At 42.7% G+C, this 17,628-nt stretch overlaps 1 protein-coding gene across 1 annotated transcript in view; it reads right to left on the bottom strand.

Moving 5' to 3' along the window:
- Nucleotides 1–11,470: 11,470 nt before the first annotated feature.
- Nucleotides 11,471–17,628, bottom strand: part of nfil3-2 (nuclear factor, interleukin 3 regulated, member 2) — a 15,936-nt gene continuing 9,778 nt past the window's right edge. Inside the window, exons 2-3 of the mRNA XM_034199989.1 lie at nucleotides 15,514–16,757; nucleotides 11,471–15,442 (exon numbers count right to left, since the gene is read on the bottom strand). Coding sequence (XP_034055880.1) covers nucleotides 14,555–15,442; nucleotides 15,514–16,299 — 1,674 coding nt within the window. The 5' untranslated portion in view covers nucleotides 16,300–16,757 and the 3' untranslated portion in view covers nucleotides 11,471–14,554. The remainder of the gene's footprint in view (nucleotides 15,443–15,513; nucleotides 16,758–17,628) is intronic.

The raw sequence follows: 17,628 nt of genomic DNA, 5'->3' as shown, positions 1-17,628 counted from the left end.
AGTTAAAGGAATGGGGGCAAGGCCACAGCTGTTTAGACCAGAAGTCTTTGCAAAAACTGAAAGAAATGTCACTTTTAAAAGTTTTTCTAAATGCACACTAGATTTTATTTGTCTCTTTTTCAACACATGTGTAGCTATTTACTTCTTAATCTCATTTACTGTCTGTAGTGTTGTTGCTGCCTCTGCCTGTAACCTCTTCATCACACGGGGTGAGACGTGAACTGGGCCTCAAGCGACAAGCAAGTGTGAAAACAGAAGATGTGCTTCATCTTTGCTATTTTTATATACATGTTATGACTGGCTTTGAGTACTTTAATATATTTCCACGAAGAGTTTTCCATAGAAACGCTTGTTCTGTTATGATGATGCCTAATTTAGCGCACTGTACTTTAAAGGTCCCATGTCATGGCCATTTCCACTGATCATAATTCCATTGTTGAGGTCTACTAGAATAGATTTATATTGTGCAATTTTCCAAACTCACATTGGTTTCTCAAACAGCATCTCTGTATACCACGTGTATTCACTGAATTTCACTCTCTGCCTTTAACGGCTCGTTGTAGCTCCAATAGCTCCAGCCCCACCCTCCCTGTGAGCACAGTGTGCTCTGATTTGTCGGGACGTTGTGAATCGCGCTGAGCTCCGTGGAGGTGTGGTTTCCTTGTTTAGCGATACACAGCCAAACTCATCCTGAGCACACACAAAGTCACAGCCGAAGTAAAAACAATAAGTGTGGCTTGATATTGAGTAAGACAAAGGTTGATAAACGCTGTGAGAATGGGTCTGCAGAGAGAATGGGTCTGCAGAGAGAATTTCGCCGCGATCCCAACTGTCTGTTATCAGCCTGCAGCCAGGGAGGAGAAATCAGCTGAGCTGCCTGAACTGAGTGTGTGTGTGAGGAAGTCCGTGGATTGGTCAATTTGGACCAATCAGCGGGGGCTTAACGTAACGGCTCCGCGGACGTAACGTAACGGCCCCACGGATTGGTCCATTTCGTTCCGGGTACGGTTGACATCATGATGTACCCGGAAGAATCAAATGGACAGTGACGTATCTCCAACGAGGCGTTTTGGGGAGGTATTTTCTGTTTTAGAGTTTTACTCGCTACAGGGTGTACTTTGAAGGTTTTGACTCTGCACACCGTTTACATGCATAAAAACCTTCATAACACACAAGGGGACGGGTGATAACCGGAAAAGCATGACATGGGACCTTTAAGTCTTATCTAAGATCTTGTAAAGAGATCCTTGCTGGTTGTCAGAACTGTTGTGCCTTCAGGGTTGGTGAAGTCTTGTCAACAGCATCACGGCTCACATGGACGCTGCATGGTTACACGTGCACATTCAGTTCAGGTCTGTGTGCGCAGGTGTGTTTGCTCAGAAGCTATACAAGAGTGTTGACAGAAACATTTAAAAGTTGACAGGTTTGCTGCTTCTTTTCTCCATGTCTGGCTTGTGGGGAGATCTGTCTGTCTGTCAGCTAATCATGCAAACTACTGGACACTTCAGAATATTATTTATTTGTGCAGGTTTACGACAGTATGCTCGATGACCTCTCACGGTGCTTCGATTTACAACCTATTTTATTGACTGCTTTACATTGGCTTTGACTGTTGAATCCTCACTGCTTTAAACTGTCTGTTATCAACAGCTGCTTCATGAGCAAAAGTCTAAAAACAAGTTATGTTGTTGCTCTAAAATTAACATAGACAACTTGTGCTATTTTGAACCAGAGCATCTTCAGATAAGATCTTTTCCAGATAAAGTTGGGCATGTAATAAATTCCCGTTTTTGTTATTTGAGCCACCATCTTGTTCGAAGGCATGCCGTGCATGGTTCTATAACAAGAAGTGGAAACTGCTTTGGAGGCGGGGCCCTGTTCATTCCTATGAAAGTTGCTCATGAAGCCAAAATGGCCTGAAATATCCCGGGTCTTCCCTGGATCTTACGTCAATCTTTTACAGCCATTGGGCCCATACAGAGTAGAGCATGCACACTCTGGTTTTTAGAGATGGGTGAGTCCTGATTCATCCGGATCATTAACCCGGATCCTAGTAATGAGCTGGTTGTGACGGGTCTCCCCTCTCGATTAACCCGAGTCCTTTGAGTCCTACTCCTGGTGACGTACAAATTAAAACTATAAATTGCGTCACTCGCTACCCTCCTTATCTGGAGTCCATCTGCCTAGCGGCCTTTAGTAAGTAGGATAGCTGCCAGAAGTTATCGTTTGGCTCAGGGGACGCGGATCAGTGAAACTTCCTGCAGACTCGTGCGGACTCAGAGCCGTAACCGTAGCGGATCCAGAGATCCAGACTTGTCATGCACGAGCATAGCCGCGGGAAGTCATTTTACTTAGGGGGTGCGGACAAAAGTGGGGAGAGATTTCAGCAACAGTAACATGAAGTTTTTTAAATGTACACCATTCGCAGCCCCGCCTCCAGCACCCCTACTTCCCGCGGTTATTGTGCATGAGCCAACAGCAGACTCAGAGCCGTAACCGTATAGCAGCAGATCCAGAGATCCAGCAGACTCGTCGTCATGCACGAGTCAACAGCAGAGTCAGCTTCGCCAAATCGCAAAATAACCCTTTTTTTGTGATCAACATTTTTTATTAAACCAAAAGACACTGTGTAGCGGAGGTTAATGTAAGTTTAATATGCTCGTGAAATGCAACAACTTTTCGGTTTCACCAGTAGGATTTCTACGCTCTTGGTGATGCTGACTCATATGACTCAAAGGACTCGTATGATCCGGATCTCTTCAATGACTGACTCAGAAGACTCCGAGTCCGTCAAAGGATCCGGATTTTCCATCTCTACTGGTGTTCCTTAAACCCCGCCTCCAATCTTAAACCCCGCCTCCCATCGTAAACCCCGCCTCCCTTTGCCTTCTTCTCGTCCAGTCTAGGCTGCGTCAAATAAATGTAAAAGAAAAATAACTCGGCTTTGATTCGGCTTTAAGCACGTTTTACATCTTCAAGGACCCAAGGATTCATATAAGGGCGATTTAAGTGTCTTTCCTGTGTAGTTTTAAGTCAATGGAAAAAATGTTTTTTTGCCCCATGGCATCCGGTGTCTAGACTAATATGGAAGTTGTAATTGCCACTGTCTGGCCACTTGAGGAAATTAGCTTCAAAGCCTGATGCACTTACTGGAGGCTTGGAGCCAGGAAGGACAGTTGAGTGAGATTCAAGTCTTCTTTTGTTTAGGTTTCCAGACTTCGCTCATTAGCATATTGTGTCACCTGTTACATGTGGGATGTTGCACACAAAGCACATTTAGTTGCGTGCCTTCTGCTGTATGTGCCAGTATGCAAATAAGGGAATTCTTCACTCCTCTTACCTTACGCAGCGTCCACACGGCGGCGTGCGTTGAAGCTTGCCGGTGAGATTGTCTGAAACTCGACCAACAACCAATCACATGAGTCTCCCGCCCCGGACACACAATCACGTGGTTTGATTGGCTAGCTTGTACTGGCATATGATTTGATTGGCTGGCGCTTCCGCCGAATGCAGTTCGGCAAAGCGTGACGTCACCCCATTCAAAGTGAATGGGCAGAAGCGTTGAAGCTTCAACGCACGCCGCCGTGTGGACGGGCCGTTAAAGTCACCTGGCTTCACAGGAATCCTTTAATGCCCCAGAGGTGTGTGCTTCAACAAGTGCTGTGTCACAATTTGGATACTTTCCTTAGTACTCTGTCATGTACACTGTGAACACTGACTGAAACCATTACATTCTGCTTAATTAGCCCCGCTATATATAAAATGAATGGGGGCTTCTTATTGACACGAGTATATTGGTATATTACTGAAATAGTTATTTGTATATTGCTATGTTAACCAGAGCAACCAAACCCAAGGCCACAATGCGATCGTTGAGTCCATGAAAGTGTCCATCGTTCCACACTCAACTTTTTGACCGTTATGAGAGCACCATCCATGCTCTGCTTTGCATTGGGACACACTTATGCTCTAAAAATAACACATGTAAGTAGGCAAATTGAGACAAGACATACATCTCTACAGTCCTGAGGTCCCTATTTGTTTCCCTCCCCGTCCCCTTCTGTGCAATATGGCTGCTAAATCCTCAGAACTGTTACAGGATGTGTATTTTTTAAGTTGTGTAACTTTTTTTTATTATAATTTTTGTATCTTTAATACTTTTGTATGCATGCTTCAAGGTAACATTAAGATGTAACAATGTAAATGTTCCCTCTGTGGGACAAATAAAGGGATTCTGATTTCCCCCGGGCTGTGGGGGGGGGCAGGTAACACAAGATGCTCTGTTTCTGTTGGCCGAGAGCATCTCTGCTGCCAGAGACAAACAAGAGTGACACGGATAGAGCCATAACCTTCATCGATCCATCCTTCAGCGCACTCTTAACCCCCTCCACACACGCTTAAGCCCCTCCCCACTCTCCCTACCCCACCCTAACCCTGACCTACTTTCCTCCCGCTCTGCTTATGCAAGCTCCAGTGCAGCTCAGCCAAATCAGTGAAAACACGACACACAGCAAAATGTTGTTTCTTGAAGAGAGTGTTTCACCTTGGCAGAATCCCGCAGGGTGCTATTTCATGTTTACTGCAGAAAAAAAACACCCAATAATCCAAATCCTAAGGGTGTTATTTTTTCACCATATGCACGTGTGTGAGGGAATGTGATTGTGTGTGTGTGTGTGTGTGTGTGTGTGTGTGTGTGTGTGTGTGTGTGTGTGTGTGTGTGTGCATATGCACATATTTGTGTGTGTGTGACTGAGAGCATTGTGAAGGGCATTGATGCGTCAGCCTCAAAGAGCTGCTTTGTTTGCAGGCTTAGATCAAGTTAGTGCACTGGGTTAGCCCCCCTCTCAACCTGGTTTCGGTTTAGTAGAGGGTGGGAGACAAAGTGGTAAATAGATTATTTAATCAAATCAAATCAAATCAAGTTTTATTTATATAGCACATTTATAAACGATTTTTGGTCGAGCCAAAGTGCTGTACATATAATAAAATTAGCCTACAGTAGAGACACTTTACAGCAAATACAACAGCACAGATTGTTCAGAATATCAGTATGAGAAAAAACGACACCCTCTGTCCTTAGACCCTCACATCGTACAAGGAAAAACTTCCAGAGAAAAACCCACAGTTTGAGGGGAAAAAATGGGAGAAACCTCAGGGAGAGCAACAGAGGAGGGATCCCTCTCCCAGGATGGACAGACGTGGAATAGATGCCGTGTGTAAATCGAAGAGATAATACATTTTACAGCATATAGACCGAATGTTAGGAAATGCATGTGTCTGTAATAAGAAGATGAATCCACGAGGATGTCAGCTACAATCCTGTGGAAGCCATTAGGGAAGCAGCATGGCGAGACCCAAGGCAGGACCGCAGAGACAGGTTCAGCCACGACCTGAAACGTCCACAACTTAATCCAGAACTCGGGATAGACAAACTGTATGTTTAGTCAACAATCAACCCATTGTTTGGGTACAATTCTCCAGTTTTTGAATATAACAAAGTACATTTACTCAAGCATTGAACTGTTAACACTTACTTGAGTATTTACATGTCATGCAACTTTCTGAAGCTCAGCGCAAGTTCAACCAGGAAGACCGTCTTTACTCATTCATTTACTATTTCCATGTAACTACTCTCTCTCCTCTCAATAAGTGATCGGGGGCGTCACTCCCCAGCTTAACCAATCAATTCGCTCTATTCTCACAAGCCTATCATAGCGCTCTACTAAACCTCTTAAATCTGCTCTCCCCCCTCCGACAGCTGTCATTTCAGGTGACTCGACGCAGCCCTCCTCCACCCCTTTAACCTCCTGTCCCTCTGAATCCAGGGTCAAGCTAAGCCCCTCCCCTTCAGACCGACCCCAACTATCCATTCACCACCACCAGGGTCAAGCTAAGCCCCTCCCCTTCAGACAGACCCCAACTATCCATTCACCACCACCAGGGTCAAGCTAAGCCACTCCCCTTCAGACCGACCCCAACTATCCATTCACCACCACCAGGGTCAAGCTAAGCCCCTCCCCTTCAGACCGACCCCAACTATCCATTCACCACCACCAGGGTCAAGCTAAGCCACTCCCCTTCAGACCGACCCCAACTATCCATTCACCACCACCAGGGTCAAGCTAAGCCCCTCCCCTTCAGACCGACCCCAACTATCCATTCACCACCACCAGGGTCAAGCTAAGCCCCTCCCCTTCAGACCGATCCCAACTATCCATTCACCACCACCAGGGTCAAGCTAAGCCACTCCGCTTCAGACCGACCCCAACTATCCATTCACCACCACCAGGGTCAAGCTCCTCCCCTTCAGACCGACCCCAACTATCCATTCACCACCATCACCAGGGTCAAGCTAAGCCCCTACCCTTCAGACCGACCCCAACTATCCATTCACCACCACCACCACCAGGGTCAAGCTAAGCCACTCCCCTTCAGACCGACCCCAACTATCCATTCACCACCACCAGGGTCAAGCTAAGCCCCTCCCCTTCAGACCGACCCCAACTATCCATTCACCACCACCACCAGGGTCAAGCTAAGCCCCTCCCCTTCAGACCGACCCCAACTATCCATTCACCACCACCACCACCAGGGTCAAGCTAAGCCACTCCCCTTCAGACCGACCCCAACTATCCATTCACCACCACCAGTGTCTAGACCCCAGGGGGTTTCATCGGATCGGTTCTCCCCTCCCGAATGATACTTCCTGCACAACGGGGCCTTATTGCCAAAACTCCATTACATTCATTTGTGTATTGGCAATAAATATGTATTGGCAATACATATTTATTCATCAAAACCGTCTCTCCGGATTGAAATACTTCTACTCCATTACAATTTGGAAGCAAATATTCTACTTTTTAGCACCTATAATACATTTTGTATATATAAAATCACATCACATCCTGATGATATGATGCAGTGCTGTACTAGTAATCCACACAGTATTTTAAAAGTAACTAAATTGTCTCCAAACTTCAAGTGATATTATGACATTTTAATTGTTGGTAGTAAAAAGATGATAATTGATCATTTAAAATAAATGATGGTCATTCTGCAAAGTGGGTACTGTTACTTTTAGTAGGCCTAGTTGAAGTACATTTTGCTGATAATATTCCTGTACTTTTACTTAAGAAGAATTTTAAATTGATAACTTTTCCTTGTAATGTAGTAATTTAGGATCATAGTATTTCTACTTTTAAGGGGACCTATCATGCAAAATGCACTTTGTGGTGTCTTCTATACATAAAGATGTGTCCCCGGTGCGTCAGGGAACTCACGCAGCGTCAGAAAATAATACCCTCTCTCTTTTCCTCCGTACCCACATCTTTTAAAAACGGGGGTACAACGAGCGAATACAGATTCCATCCGAACAGACGTCAAATCGGCGGCGGACCCACAGAAAGTTGCTATCAGAAACAACGTCCGTGTTTTGGACGTAATCTCGTCTTTGTTTACATTAGCAAGCCTCGCTAACACTCAGAGCTAACCTGTACTGTAGAGTGCATGTGTTTAAAAAACAGGAAATAAAAAAGGAACTCACCTTGTGATAAAACCGCAAGAGAAAAAGCATTTGAGTTCCATACTGTTTCAGAAATAATCTTTGATGTGGTTTAGAACAGCATGGCGTTTTATCACAGCAGAATTTAACTTTATCTCCGGTAGAATTCTGATCAGGCATTAGCTCCTCCTCCTCTTCTTTTTTTTTTCAAGCTAAGGACCCAACATCCGCGTTTCTCTAACAGGGCTTCAAAAGAGGGGTTTGAGCAGTATGAGGCATGGCTACAATTGGTGAACTGTTTGGTATTTGAAGCAAAAAACGTCACAGACATGTTTTTTATAGGTATGGCCCCACAATATATGTTTCCAATGTAGCATAATAGATCCACTTTAAGTGAAGGCTCGTAGTAATCCTTCTACCTCTGCAATTGTTTAATAACAGAATAGCAATTTCCTCTTATATTATGAACTGTTAGTAGATGTTGCGTTGAAAAGTATTTTAGAGACACAGAAAAGGCTGAAATAATAATATAATACCATAAAAAGAGAAAATACATCTCATACAAGTACACAACTCACAATACACTTAAAACCTTAAAAATGATTATATTAGGTTATCGTCAATTGCATCGTGATCTTTTTATGTACTTGTATGATGTTTCTTTCCTCTTCCTTTTCATTTTATGGTGTATTGTGTTATTATTTAAGCCTTTTATGTGTCTCTACAAAGAATGCAGAGGGACAGTTGTGAATGCAGCAGCCGTCAGAGGCTCAGAGGATCAGAGCTGACTCCTTCAGTTTAGAAATAGCCTCTTTAGTTTGAAACTTGGCCCACTTTGTGCTGCTATACATATCCTGGATTTAAAGGGGGGGGGACACCTGTTCAAGTTGTTGCAACTAAAGCAATCCTTTGGCTTTGTATGCCGGTGTCTCCCCGCTAAATGAGATCCTGTTAGATTTTTTAACTAGATTCCTTGATCGTGATTTTATCCATTTTCATTTAGAGTCTTAGTCTTAGATAGCCAAAGAAGGAATGAGTCAAGTACGATTTGAAGGTACTTTATTTCCATGTAATGCTAATACTTTTTATACTTCTACTACAGGACATTTCAGATGCTGTTATAGTACTTTTTACTCCAGTACAGCTTTAGTTAGTACGCTATATATAAACTCAGACTATTAGCAAATACAAATAATAAATACCAGCTGTGATGAACACATTATTGCATTAATAATCCAGGCATTCAATATATATGAGTCTGAAATGGCTCATTACACATAACAAGTACTTTTACTTTAGGTACTATTTGATGCCAAGGAAGGTTTTGAATGGAGGACTTTTACACACAGTATTTTCACATTTTAGAATCCAGAGATGGCAAAAGTACACACATCCTTCACTCAAGTAGAAGTACAGATACTCTGGTGAAAGTAGAAGTACTGACTAAACGTCTTTACTCAAGTAAAAGTAAAGAGGCTTTGAAATGTGCTTCAGTAAAAAGTACCCATAGCTAGCAGCTGTTTTAAAGAGTACCTGACCTCACTTTATATTAATAGAACAATAATGTCATTGTTAGCTAATGAATGTTTCCATGCTGAACAACGGCAACATGACAACGTTTTCATTGGTCCCTCTTCTTTAGAGAAGACCAGGAAATGATGGATACACGGATCGTGTTCAAATCAATAGGCACGCAATGACTCTAAAGAATAATTGTAGTGGCCAATTGTCCAAAAGAAAATTAATGTTCAAAGGCCACTTAGTCTAGGAGGCGAGTTTGAGTATTGACTCGCGTATATTCAAGAAATCAGATACTTGCTCGTTCCATTCAGGTGCTTTATTGAGAGGTTCAATAGATCAGCTGGCGGCCCACTGCCGACGTGCAATATTTGCATGGTATTTAAACAAATAAACAAACAAGATCCCTCGGTCTTACGGATTTGTGCGGTCAAAAACTTTTTCCAACTTCCTCTCAGACTTCCTGCTGTGTCATGTTGGCAGCGTCATTTATACCTGAGCACGCCCCTACAATTGCTTTCTATAAATAATAACAAAACATAAACTAGAGCTGTCCATAAGCAAGATAACACGTTACAAAAACAGTATAATAATAATTCATAGTTATTCAGCTCATTTAAGTTAAATTAAAGAATATTCAATTGGCTCACAAAACCATAATTCATTACCATAAAATAATGTGCCTAAATGGCTCTTACAATAATGATCACGCCACCAAACACACATTCAAACTAAAGGAACCAGCCTGTTTGGAAAATGTAAGAAGTAGAAAGTACAGGTATTTGGGTTCAAAATGTAAGAAGTAGAAAGTACAGGTATTTGTGTTCAAAATGTAAGAAGTAGAAAGTACAGGTATTTGGGTTCAAAATGTAAGAAGTAGAAAGTACAGGTATTTGGGTTCAAAATGTAAGAAGTCAAAGTAAAAAGTCGTCAGAAAAATAAGTAGTGGAGTAAAGTACTGATACCAGAAACATACTTAAGTACAGTAACAAAGTATTTGTACTCCTCTACTTCCCACCTCTGTTAGCATCACTACTTTGACATACTCCTGAGTACTTCTTCCCCTTTATTTGATAGCCTCTCAAGTGCAAATTCTCTAATCAGAGGAGTGTCTACCTATACAAGGGTTTTACGTAGTTCACTGTTTAAGGGTCGTGCATAAGGCTCATGTCTATTAGTGGAAGTAGGCCAGTGTTACATCAGACGCGCCTTCAGGGAGCGAAGTGCGTCACGCCGGAGCTCCTCTCGTTGCAGATTAGCCTCAAATGAAGATAGAGTGAGATGTTATACAAAGCTCCGCACAATACAAACAGGTGGTGCCTCTGACGTTTTACCATAGAGTACATTTTATTATATTAGTGTCTGAATATAGCAGATATATTTTCTGATCTGATTTTATGTAAAGCGTCTTTGAGCATTAGAGAAAAGCGCTATACAAATCCCCTGTATTGTTGTTATTATTATTATATAGAAAAACGTATGTATACATTTATTTTGGAATATTCATATCATGTTTTTTAAATTATTATTTTATCCTTTTTGACATTTTACTTTAATTGCTTATGTTTGCATAAATATCTGTATTTTATCTTATTTTTTGCACATTCTTACATGAAATTCTTATATTTATTTAATTATGTTTACTCCATTTTATTTGTTCTTTTATTAGAAATGTTACTTATATAATTATTTGCATTTTTTTTATCTGATAATGTGAGAATTATTTTGTTGAGAAACAACTTCACAGATAAAAGAAGCTTGTCTTTAGATAATATGTTAGTGTACAGTTTTATTATTATGCTGCTGTGTTTATTGTATTTTTGTAACTCTGGCACAACCGTTTCCTTCGGGATAAATAAACCTTATCTTATGGCATGAAACTTTCCATAAATAAATAAAACCAAGTACGGTGACAATGCTCTAATTTGTTCATTTCAGTTATGATATTGATGAAGTCAGTCATGTATCCAGGGTTCATACACTTTTTCACCAATGATTTTCCATGACTTCTCCAGGACCTTTACCTAATCTTCCATGACCAAAAACATTACTCTCTCAGCGGTACCACTGAAAATGGTTTATTTTGAACATGGAATAGGAAAATAAGGTCTGCATCTGAAACATGTCGTGCCTATCTAAAACAAATCAAATAGTAGACTTACTAGCTTCTACACGCTAAAGCAACTAAAATCTCTCACCAGCAAAACACCTCGTCAGTTAAATGCCATTTTAAGTTTCATTACTATACGATACAGTATTTATTATCATTATAGTATTACTATTTCGGCGATTAGATACAAATATAAATTATATTTGATGCAACTTTAGTTACATTTCCATAACTTTTCCAGGGCCTGGAATTATCATTTTGAATTTCCATGACTTCTCCAGGTTTGTAATGACCGTAAGAACCCTGTGTAACCCAACCCATGAAAGAACGGAGAACAACAGTCCATTTTCAATGATATGTTGAAAGGGTCAACATTCTGTTTCTTTTATTTTTCAATCTTGAAACGCTCCCATCTTCCACAATGAACGCTAGTGTCTTTACATACAAATCCACGTCAAAAGGAAGCGATGGTAACGACCAACCAGACCAACCACCACCCAACTCTAAACACCACACTATCTTTGCCTGCTTCTTTTTTTTTGTTCCTCTTTTCTTTTTTTCATAAAACCATCAGCAAAACCACAAACATTACTGATTAATACACACTGAAAAAAAAGGGGAGTGGGGACGACGAGGAATGAGGCAAATACATGTCATCACAGTCAATAGAAAAGACACAGAGTAGAGAAAACAGAACAACACATTGACGAAAACAAAACAGGACATCAAACCGATGAAATAAACATTACAGTGTTGTTCAAGGGTGGGGGAACTTTACTTTTATACACAAGCACCAAAAGCCAAACGGGGTACATAGACTTTCACTAAACTAGGATCCAGTGCAGAAATGTTTCACTGGCCCGTAGAGAAAGGGATGAACAACCCTGAAATGAACAATGGAGGATCATGGGAGACATGGGAAGTCATTTTCTGAATTAATTTAAGCTCAAACTTGACGTTGGCACCAATTGGAGGATTTTAGTTTTGCATTAGCTTTTATTTAAGGGCTGCAAGAGTTAAAAAAAATAATTTGATTGCAATTGCTATATGATTTATATGTTTTAAGTTTCTAGAAAAATCTCTGGGTGTTTCTCAATGTCGAGGAAGGCTGCTCCAGAGCCACTATTCCAAGCATACTACGTCATCGAGTGCCGCCGAAGGACTGTTCCAATGTACAGCATACTTGGAATTCTACCGAGCCCGGCGTACTTCGTAGCGAAAAATTTCGAGGCTGCACATGTGTAGACTCCGCGGTCTTAAAATCCCCACAATGCTTTGCGCACGGACCAATTTGCCCCAATCTGTGGCGGAAAATGTAAGGCGGGGCCTCTCATATGACGCACACCTGCACACTTGCTCGCCTGTTCCACTCTTCGTTTTCCGAATGCCAGGAAGTATTATTGCCTCGCTTCTGAAGCAAGTGACTCGGAAGACATGTGCTACCAAGCAAGCGTACTCGACATTGAGAAACACCCTCTGTAGCTCAACAATACTAACGCTAAAATTGTATTTTAACATATTGAGCCTTACATACATGTTTTATGGAAAAGATCATTTTTTAACAACAATTCTCATTGTCGTTGAAAAACATCCAAAAGATCGTGGTGTGATCAATTTAAGAGGATATGTCCTAAACAAATACTAATCAGCTGAACAATACTTCATTTAAAATGGTATTTTTTCATATTTTTAGACTCAAACTAATATTTAGCCTATTACAATTGCAATTTCATTAGAAAGTAAATTAATTGTGCAGCCCTTTTTTATTTCATAACAATGTAACCACCTGGGAGCCAATAAGGACCTCAAGGGTCATGATTGGGCACACTACAAAACCTAATTTCATGTCAATTGATGTAAAGTAACTCTTCTACACAAGAGTTCAGTGCGTTGTAGTGTTAACATGACTTTACTCTTCTTCATCCCATACCTCCATTACTGTTCAAAGGCTTCATCCTGTGGGCTTTTCTACAGTGATGGGCGTGTGGAGAGCAGGGAAATAAATACATTGGGCCAGTGAATGGTAACAACAACAACAACAACAACAACAACAACAACAACAAGATATGGTTCATAAAGCTAAAATAAAATAAAGGCTCATAGCCTGCAGCTGGTGAAGTCCACCAAATATTTAAAGGCTGGTTAAAGGTTAAGAAATCCAAACATTTTAACGAGGCACCTCGCCTCAGGAAACAACTTGTTCTCCATTCAGTGCTGTTGGCACTCCAAACTGGACGGCCATTTCTGTGTAAACAGGGCATTAACTAAATCAGAGGTCTCAAACTCAAGGCCCGGGGGCCAAATCCGGCCCGCGACTTGATTTCATGTGGCCCCGCAAGAGCTTTAAAGAATATAATACGTTTATTATACGGTTACATGCCACTTTACAGAAGCAGGTTGCCCATAAACTACATGTCCCACAATGCATCTCGTTTTGTGACATGCGCACTGAAGAGACTTGCAATTATTTGCGGTGGACTTCTGCTTCCAGACGTAGTTCATTACTAAGTTATTATCCTATCCGATAATAATCCAATTCAGAGGCAATAATGTAATATAATATATTATTTTATATATATTATTATTATTATTTGAGTGCAAGCTTTATGCGAATGTGGCCCACAATGAAATTGAGTTTGACACCCCTGAACTAAATCAAAAGAGAGTGTTTTAATCGAATGGGTCCTGTAGCAGCAGCAGACAACACGGCTGTACAGTCATTGTGATTCATTTTAGGATGGTTACTTTCAAAACCCTCACTAACCATCTCAGGTTTGTCCCATTTTTGTTGAATTTGTATTCAAATTTCTTTGCAAAATATATATTTATAATAGATACATATATTCATATGTCACAGTAATATACAAAACAAGTGCTTAAAAAATAAAGGTGGTGGAGATGGTCGGGTAGAGTATGGGTTGGTAGAGGTAGGGTCGGGAAGAGGTATGGAACTTGATATTTGTAGTGTTGGTGGATCTTTGGTCAAGGGAATGTCCCCCAGTGTACGTTTGCATTAGATTTAAATTAAGGCAGATAGCCATACATGTGTATGTTTGTCTACAGTCAGATATGTACCAAATTTATAGTACTAATAAAGCTCAAAACTTTTCTTTTTCCAACATTCTTGTTTGTACGAGATCTTAATGTTGACGAAAAGCAGGTAGTTCCATTCCTCCTCTCTTCACATAAAAAAAAGTGCTTCTGTAAATATGGAGAGGATTTAAGAAATGACAAATCTGTACAATATATACAAATACGATACAGCCCTACAAGATGTCCAGCCTTTTAGGAAGGGAGAGGGGAGTAGAAAAGCCCAGCTTCCTGTCCCAAGGGCTTCAGGGAGGGGGTTTGATTTGAGGGCAAAGGCATGATGGCAGTATCGTTCTTAGAAGCAGAATTATGTCTTTTCGAGAAGCGGTTATCGCCTAATCTCGCCTCTTGTTTCGTCGTCCACCTGTCTCCTTTTTTTTGCCCGCCTCCGCCTGTTTTAAGCCTCCAACCGGGCATTCTCGCTTAGTGTTCTGCTGAGGCAAGAGGGACAAATATGGATGTTGGGGCAGGGGAGGCGGCGTCGCAGAAGAAGGCGTCGTCGGGGATTCCTGGCCCGAACCCCCACTGCTCCCGGTACTCATGGCCCGGTGTTTGAGTCTCAGTTTGTGGGGCAAAGCGGTTCCTTTCACCTCGCCCACAGGTTCTCGACCCTGGATCTGAGGGCTTCCCTGGGAGGAGGGAGGAGGCGAGACAGGATGGTGCAGACTGGTAAGCTGTTGGTAGTTGCCCATATCTGATAAAGATGAGATGGGAGTCTCCTCATCGTCCGTATAGGCGTCTTTGTCAGGATCTATGTCACTGGACGACGTGTCCTTGCTCGGTTGGACTCTGTCGTAAGACTCCGTTCTTTCATAGGTGAGCATTGGTGGCTCCTCGTCTTGGGCACTGAGGTATGAATGCTGTTGCTGCTGGAGTTGGTGGTACAGGTGGGACTGGTCTGCTGATGAATCTCTCTCCTGATGGTGCTGCTGGGGGAGTTGGTAGTCTCTGTACGCATGTCTCTCTCCAGCCTCGTCAGCAAGGTCATACCGAGGGGAGTCTAACGTCTTCATCTCCAGCTGCTTCGTCACCTCCGCCAGTGTCTCCGTGGAGGAGTTCTCTGGAATACACTGAGGCAATCGTCCAACACTCGTCTGGTTTTGTTTGTGTGCCACCTGCATATCGATGTCCTGGTGCCTTTCCACGGGATAGGAGGCGCTGCTGGAGCCGTACAGAATGACGCTCCTCTGGGCGGCTGGTGGGTGAGGGTTGGCTGGCTGACAGTGTTGATAACAGGCTCCTGATGGGGTTGTTGTTGTTGTTGTTGTTGTTGTTGTTGTTGTTGTTGTTGTTGTTGTTGTTGGTGGTGGTGGTGCTGTTGTTGTTGGCTCTGATATACCGCCTCCAGCTCCTGAGAATGTATCTGGTGGGGTGTCGGCACAGCAGCCAGACCTTGGTGGATGTCGAACATGATCTGGGTGGTGGTGCCATTGGTAATGTCCATCTCTATCCTGTCCACCTCTTGTTTGATCTCAAAGGGAATTGGCTCGGGGCTGTCCCTGGAGGATCCGTCGGACATATCGGAGAGGGAGCCACGTGGAGAGTATTTCACCAGCTGCCTGTGGCCGGACTGCTCTGTCTCTGAGGAGTCAGAGTTCATCATCACCTGAGAGCCGCTAGAGTAACCACTGGAGTAGTACTGGGCAGAAGAGGAGGAGGAGGACGTTAAAATCTCTGCATTCGCCGCGCTGTTGCTCGCTCCAAGCTGCTGACTCTTTTCAATGTAGGAGGCCGTGCTTATGAGGCCGAAACGCAGCTTCAGCTGGAGCAGCTCCGTCTTCAGAATCATGTTCTCATCATTCAGTGCAAGGACACGGTTCTCCAAGACCATATCATTGATGCGTCGCTTCTCCCGGGAGCGCTTGGCCGCCTCGTTGTTTTTGCGGCGTTTCTCCCAATAGCAGGCGTCTTTCTTCTCATCTGAAATGAATTCTCGCTTTCGCCGGCAGTTCATGTTATTTTTGGACTTGGCGCTGCGACCCATGCGAGATGGACTCCCTTCTGCAGACGGAAGAGACTCTTCATAACTGCTGAAGGTCTCGATGCAGTTATGGTTGTCCTCTGACGTCAGATTTTCCATCTTTGTATGGTGGCAGCCAGTTTGAAATGTTACTTAGGAAAAGGAGAAGGTTAGAGGTCAAGGGGTTGAGGGGTTGGCGACTAAAACCACTCTTCTCGTAAAGTTCTCAGTCTGTTTATTGTAAGTTCAGTGTAGGAGGGGGCTCAAGTGTCCAAATTAGCCAAAATGATAAAGAACATCTGGAGCTGTGCATTAGTAACCGTCATTTATCCACTTCAGTGTCCAGACTCCTCCAAGTATCTAAGTGTGTCAGGCCAGTCTTGAAAAGCACAAATGTCTTGTTTTCGTCTCGCTTTTCCGCTATCGGTTGTAAAAACTGCGCTGGCGGAGAAGTGTCCGAGATCTCCAGGAAAACAGCAGGATATAGATCGGCCCGTCTACCTCCGCTTGTCAGTCTCTCGGGGAGCTTCGCACTTGCTCCGTCTGTCTGTCTCTTCGGTTGACTGCAGAATGAACGGCTGCAGAGAAAAAAACAGAACACCTGTTAATTCATGTGGACTGCTGGTGAGCCATTATGCATTCTCATAGCAGAATGATTTACTTTAAAGGTCCCCTATTATACTGTTTTTCATCTATATGTTATAGCTCTCAGATATATACAGAGCCTGTCTCTGAAGTGTTTGGCTCCAAACACCAAACAGATCATTGCAGCATTACCCATAATCCCCTCTGGTTCAGCCCTGTTTCAAAAGTGCTGATTCTCTGTCTGTTACTTTAGATGAAAATAAGGAGCCCCTCCCCACGCCCCTCTGAGAGAGATTTGGTTACAAAGAACTCAATGGTGCTCTAGGAGGAGATTCAGGTGATAATGGGGGGGGGGGGGGGGTTACATTGGTTGCTGATTGGCTAATAGTTACACAACCCAAAACATCGTTATGACATCACAAAGTGGCCAACATCTGATCAGCTCATTTTCAGACAGGTTTTTATAGAAATGGATCAGGACAAAAAGAGAGAGAATCTTTGTTCCTGAAACTTTCAGAGTCTCTTTCCACAGAGGGGACACATGTTGATGTAGAAGAGACATGGAGAAGAGGGGACACATGTTGATGTAGAAGAAACATGAAGAAGAGGGGACACATGTTGATGAAGAAGAGACATGGAGAAGAGGGGACACATGTTGATGTAGAAGAGACATGAGGAAGAGGGGACACATGGTGATGTAGAAGAGACATGAAGAAGAGGGGACACATGTTGATGAAGAAGAGACATGAAGAAGAGGGGACACATGTTGATGTAGAAGAGACATGGAGAAGAGGGGACACATGTTGATGTAGAAGAGACATGAAGAAGAGGAGACACATGTTGATGTAGAAGAGACATGGAGAA

The sequence above is a fragment of the Gymnodraco acuticeps genome, unplaced genomic scaffold, assembly GCF_902827175.1.
Source record: "Gymnodraco acuticeps unplaced genomic scaffold, fGymAcu1.1, whole genome shotgun sequence".
Classification (NCBI taxonomy): Eukaryota; Metazoa; Chordata; class Actinopteri; order Perciformes; family Bathydraconidae; genus Gymnodraco; species Gymnodraco acuticeps.
This window is presented reverse-complemented; position numbering and strand designations above follow the sequence as displayed.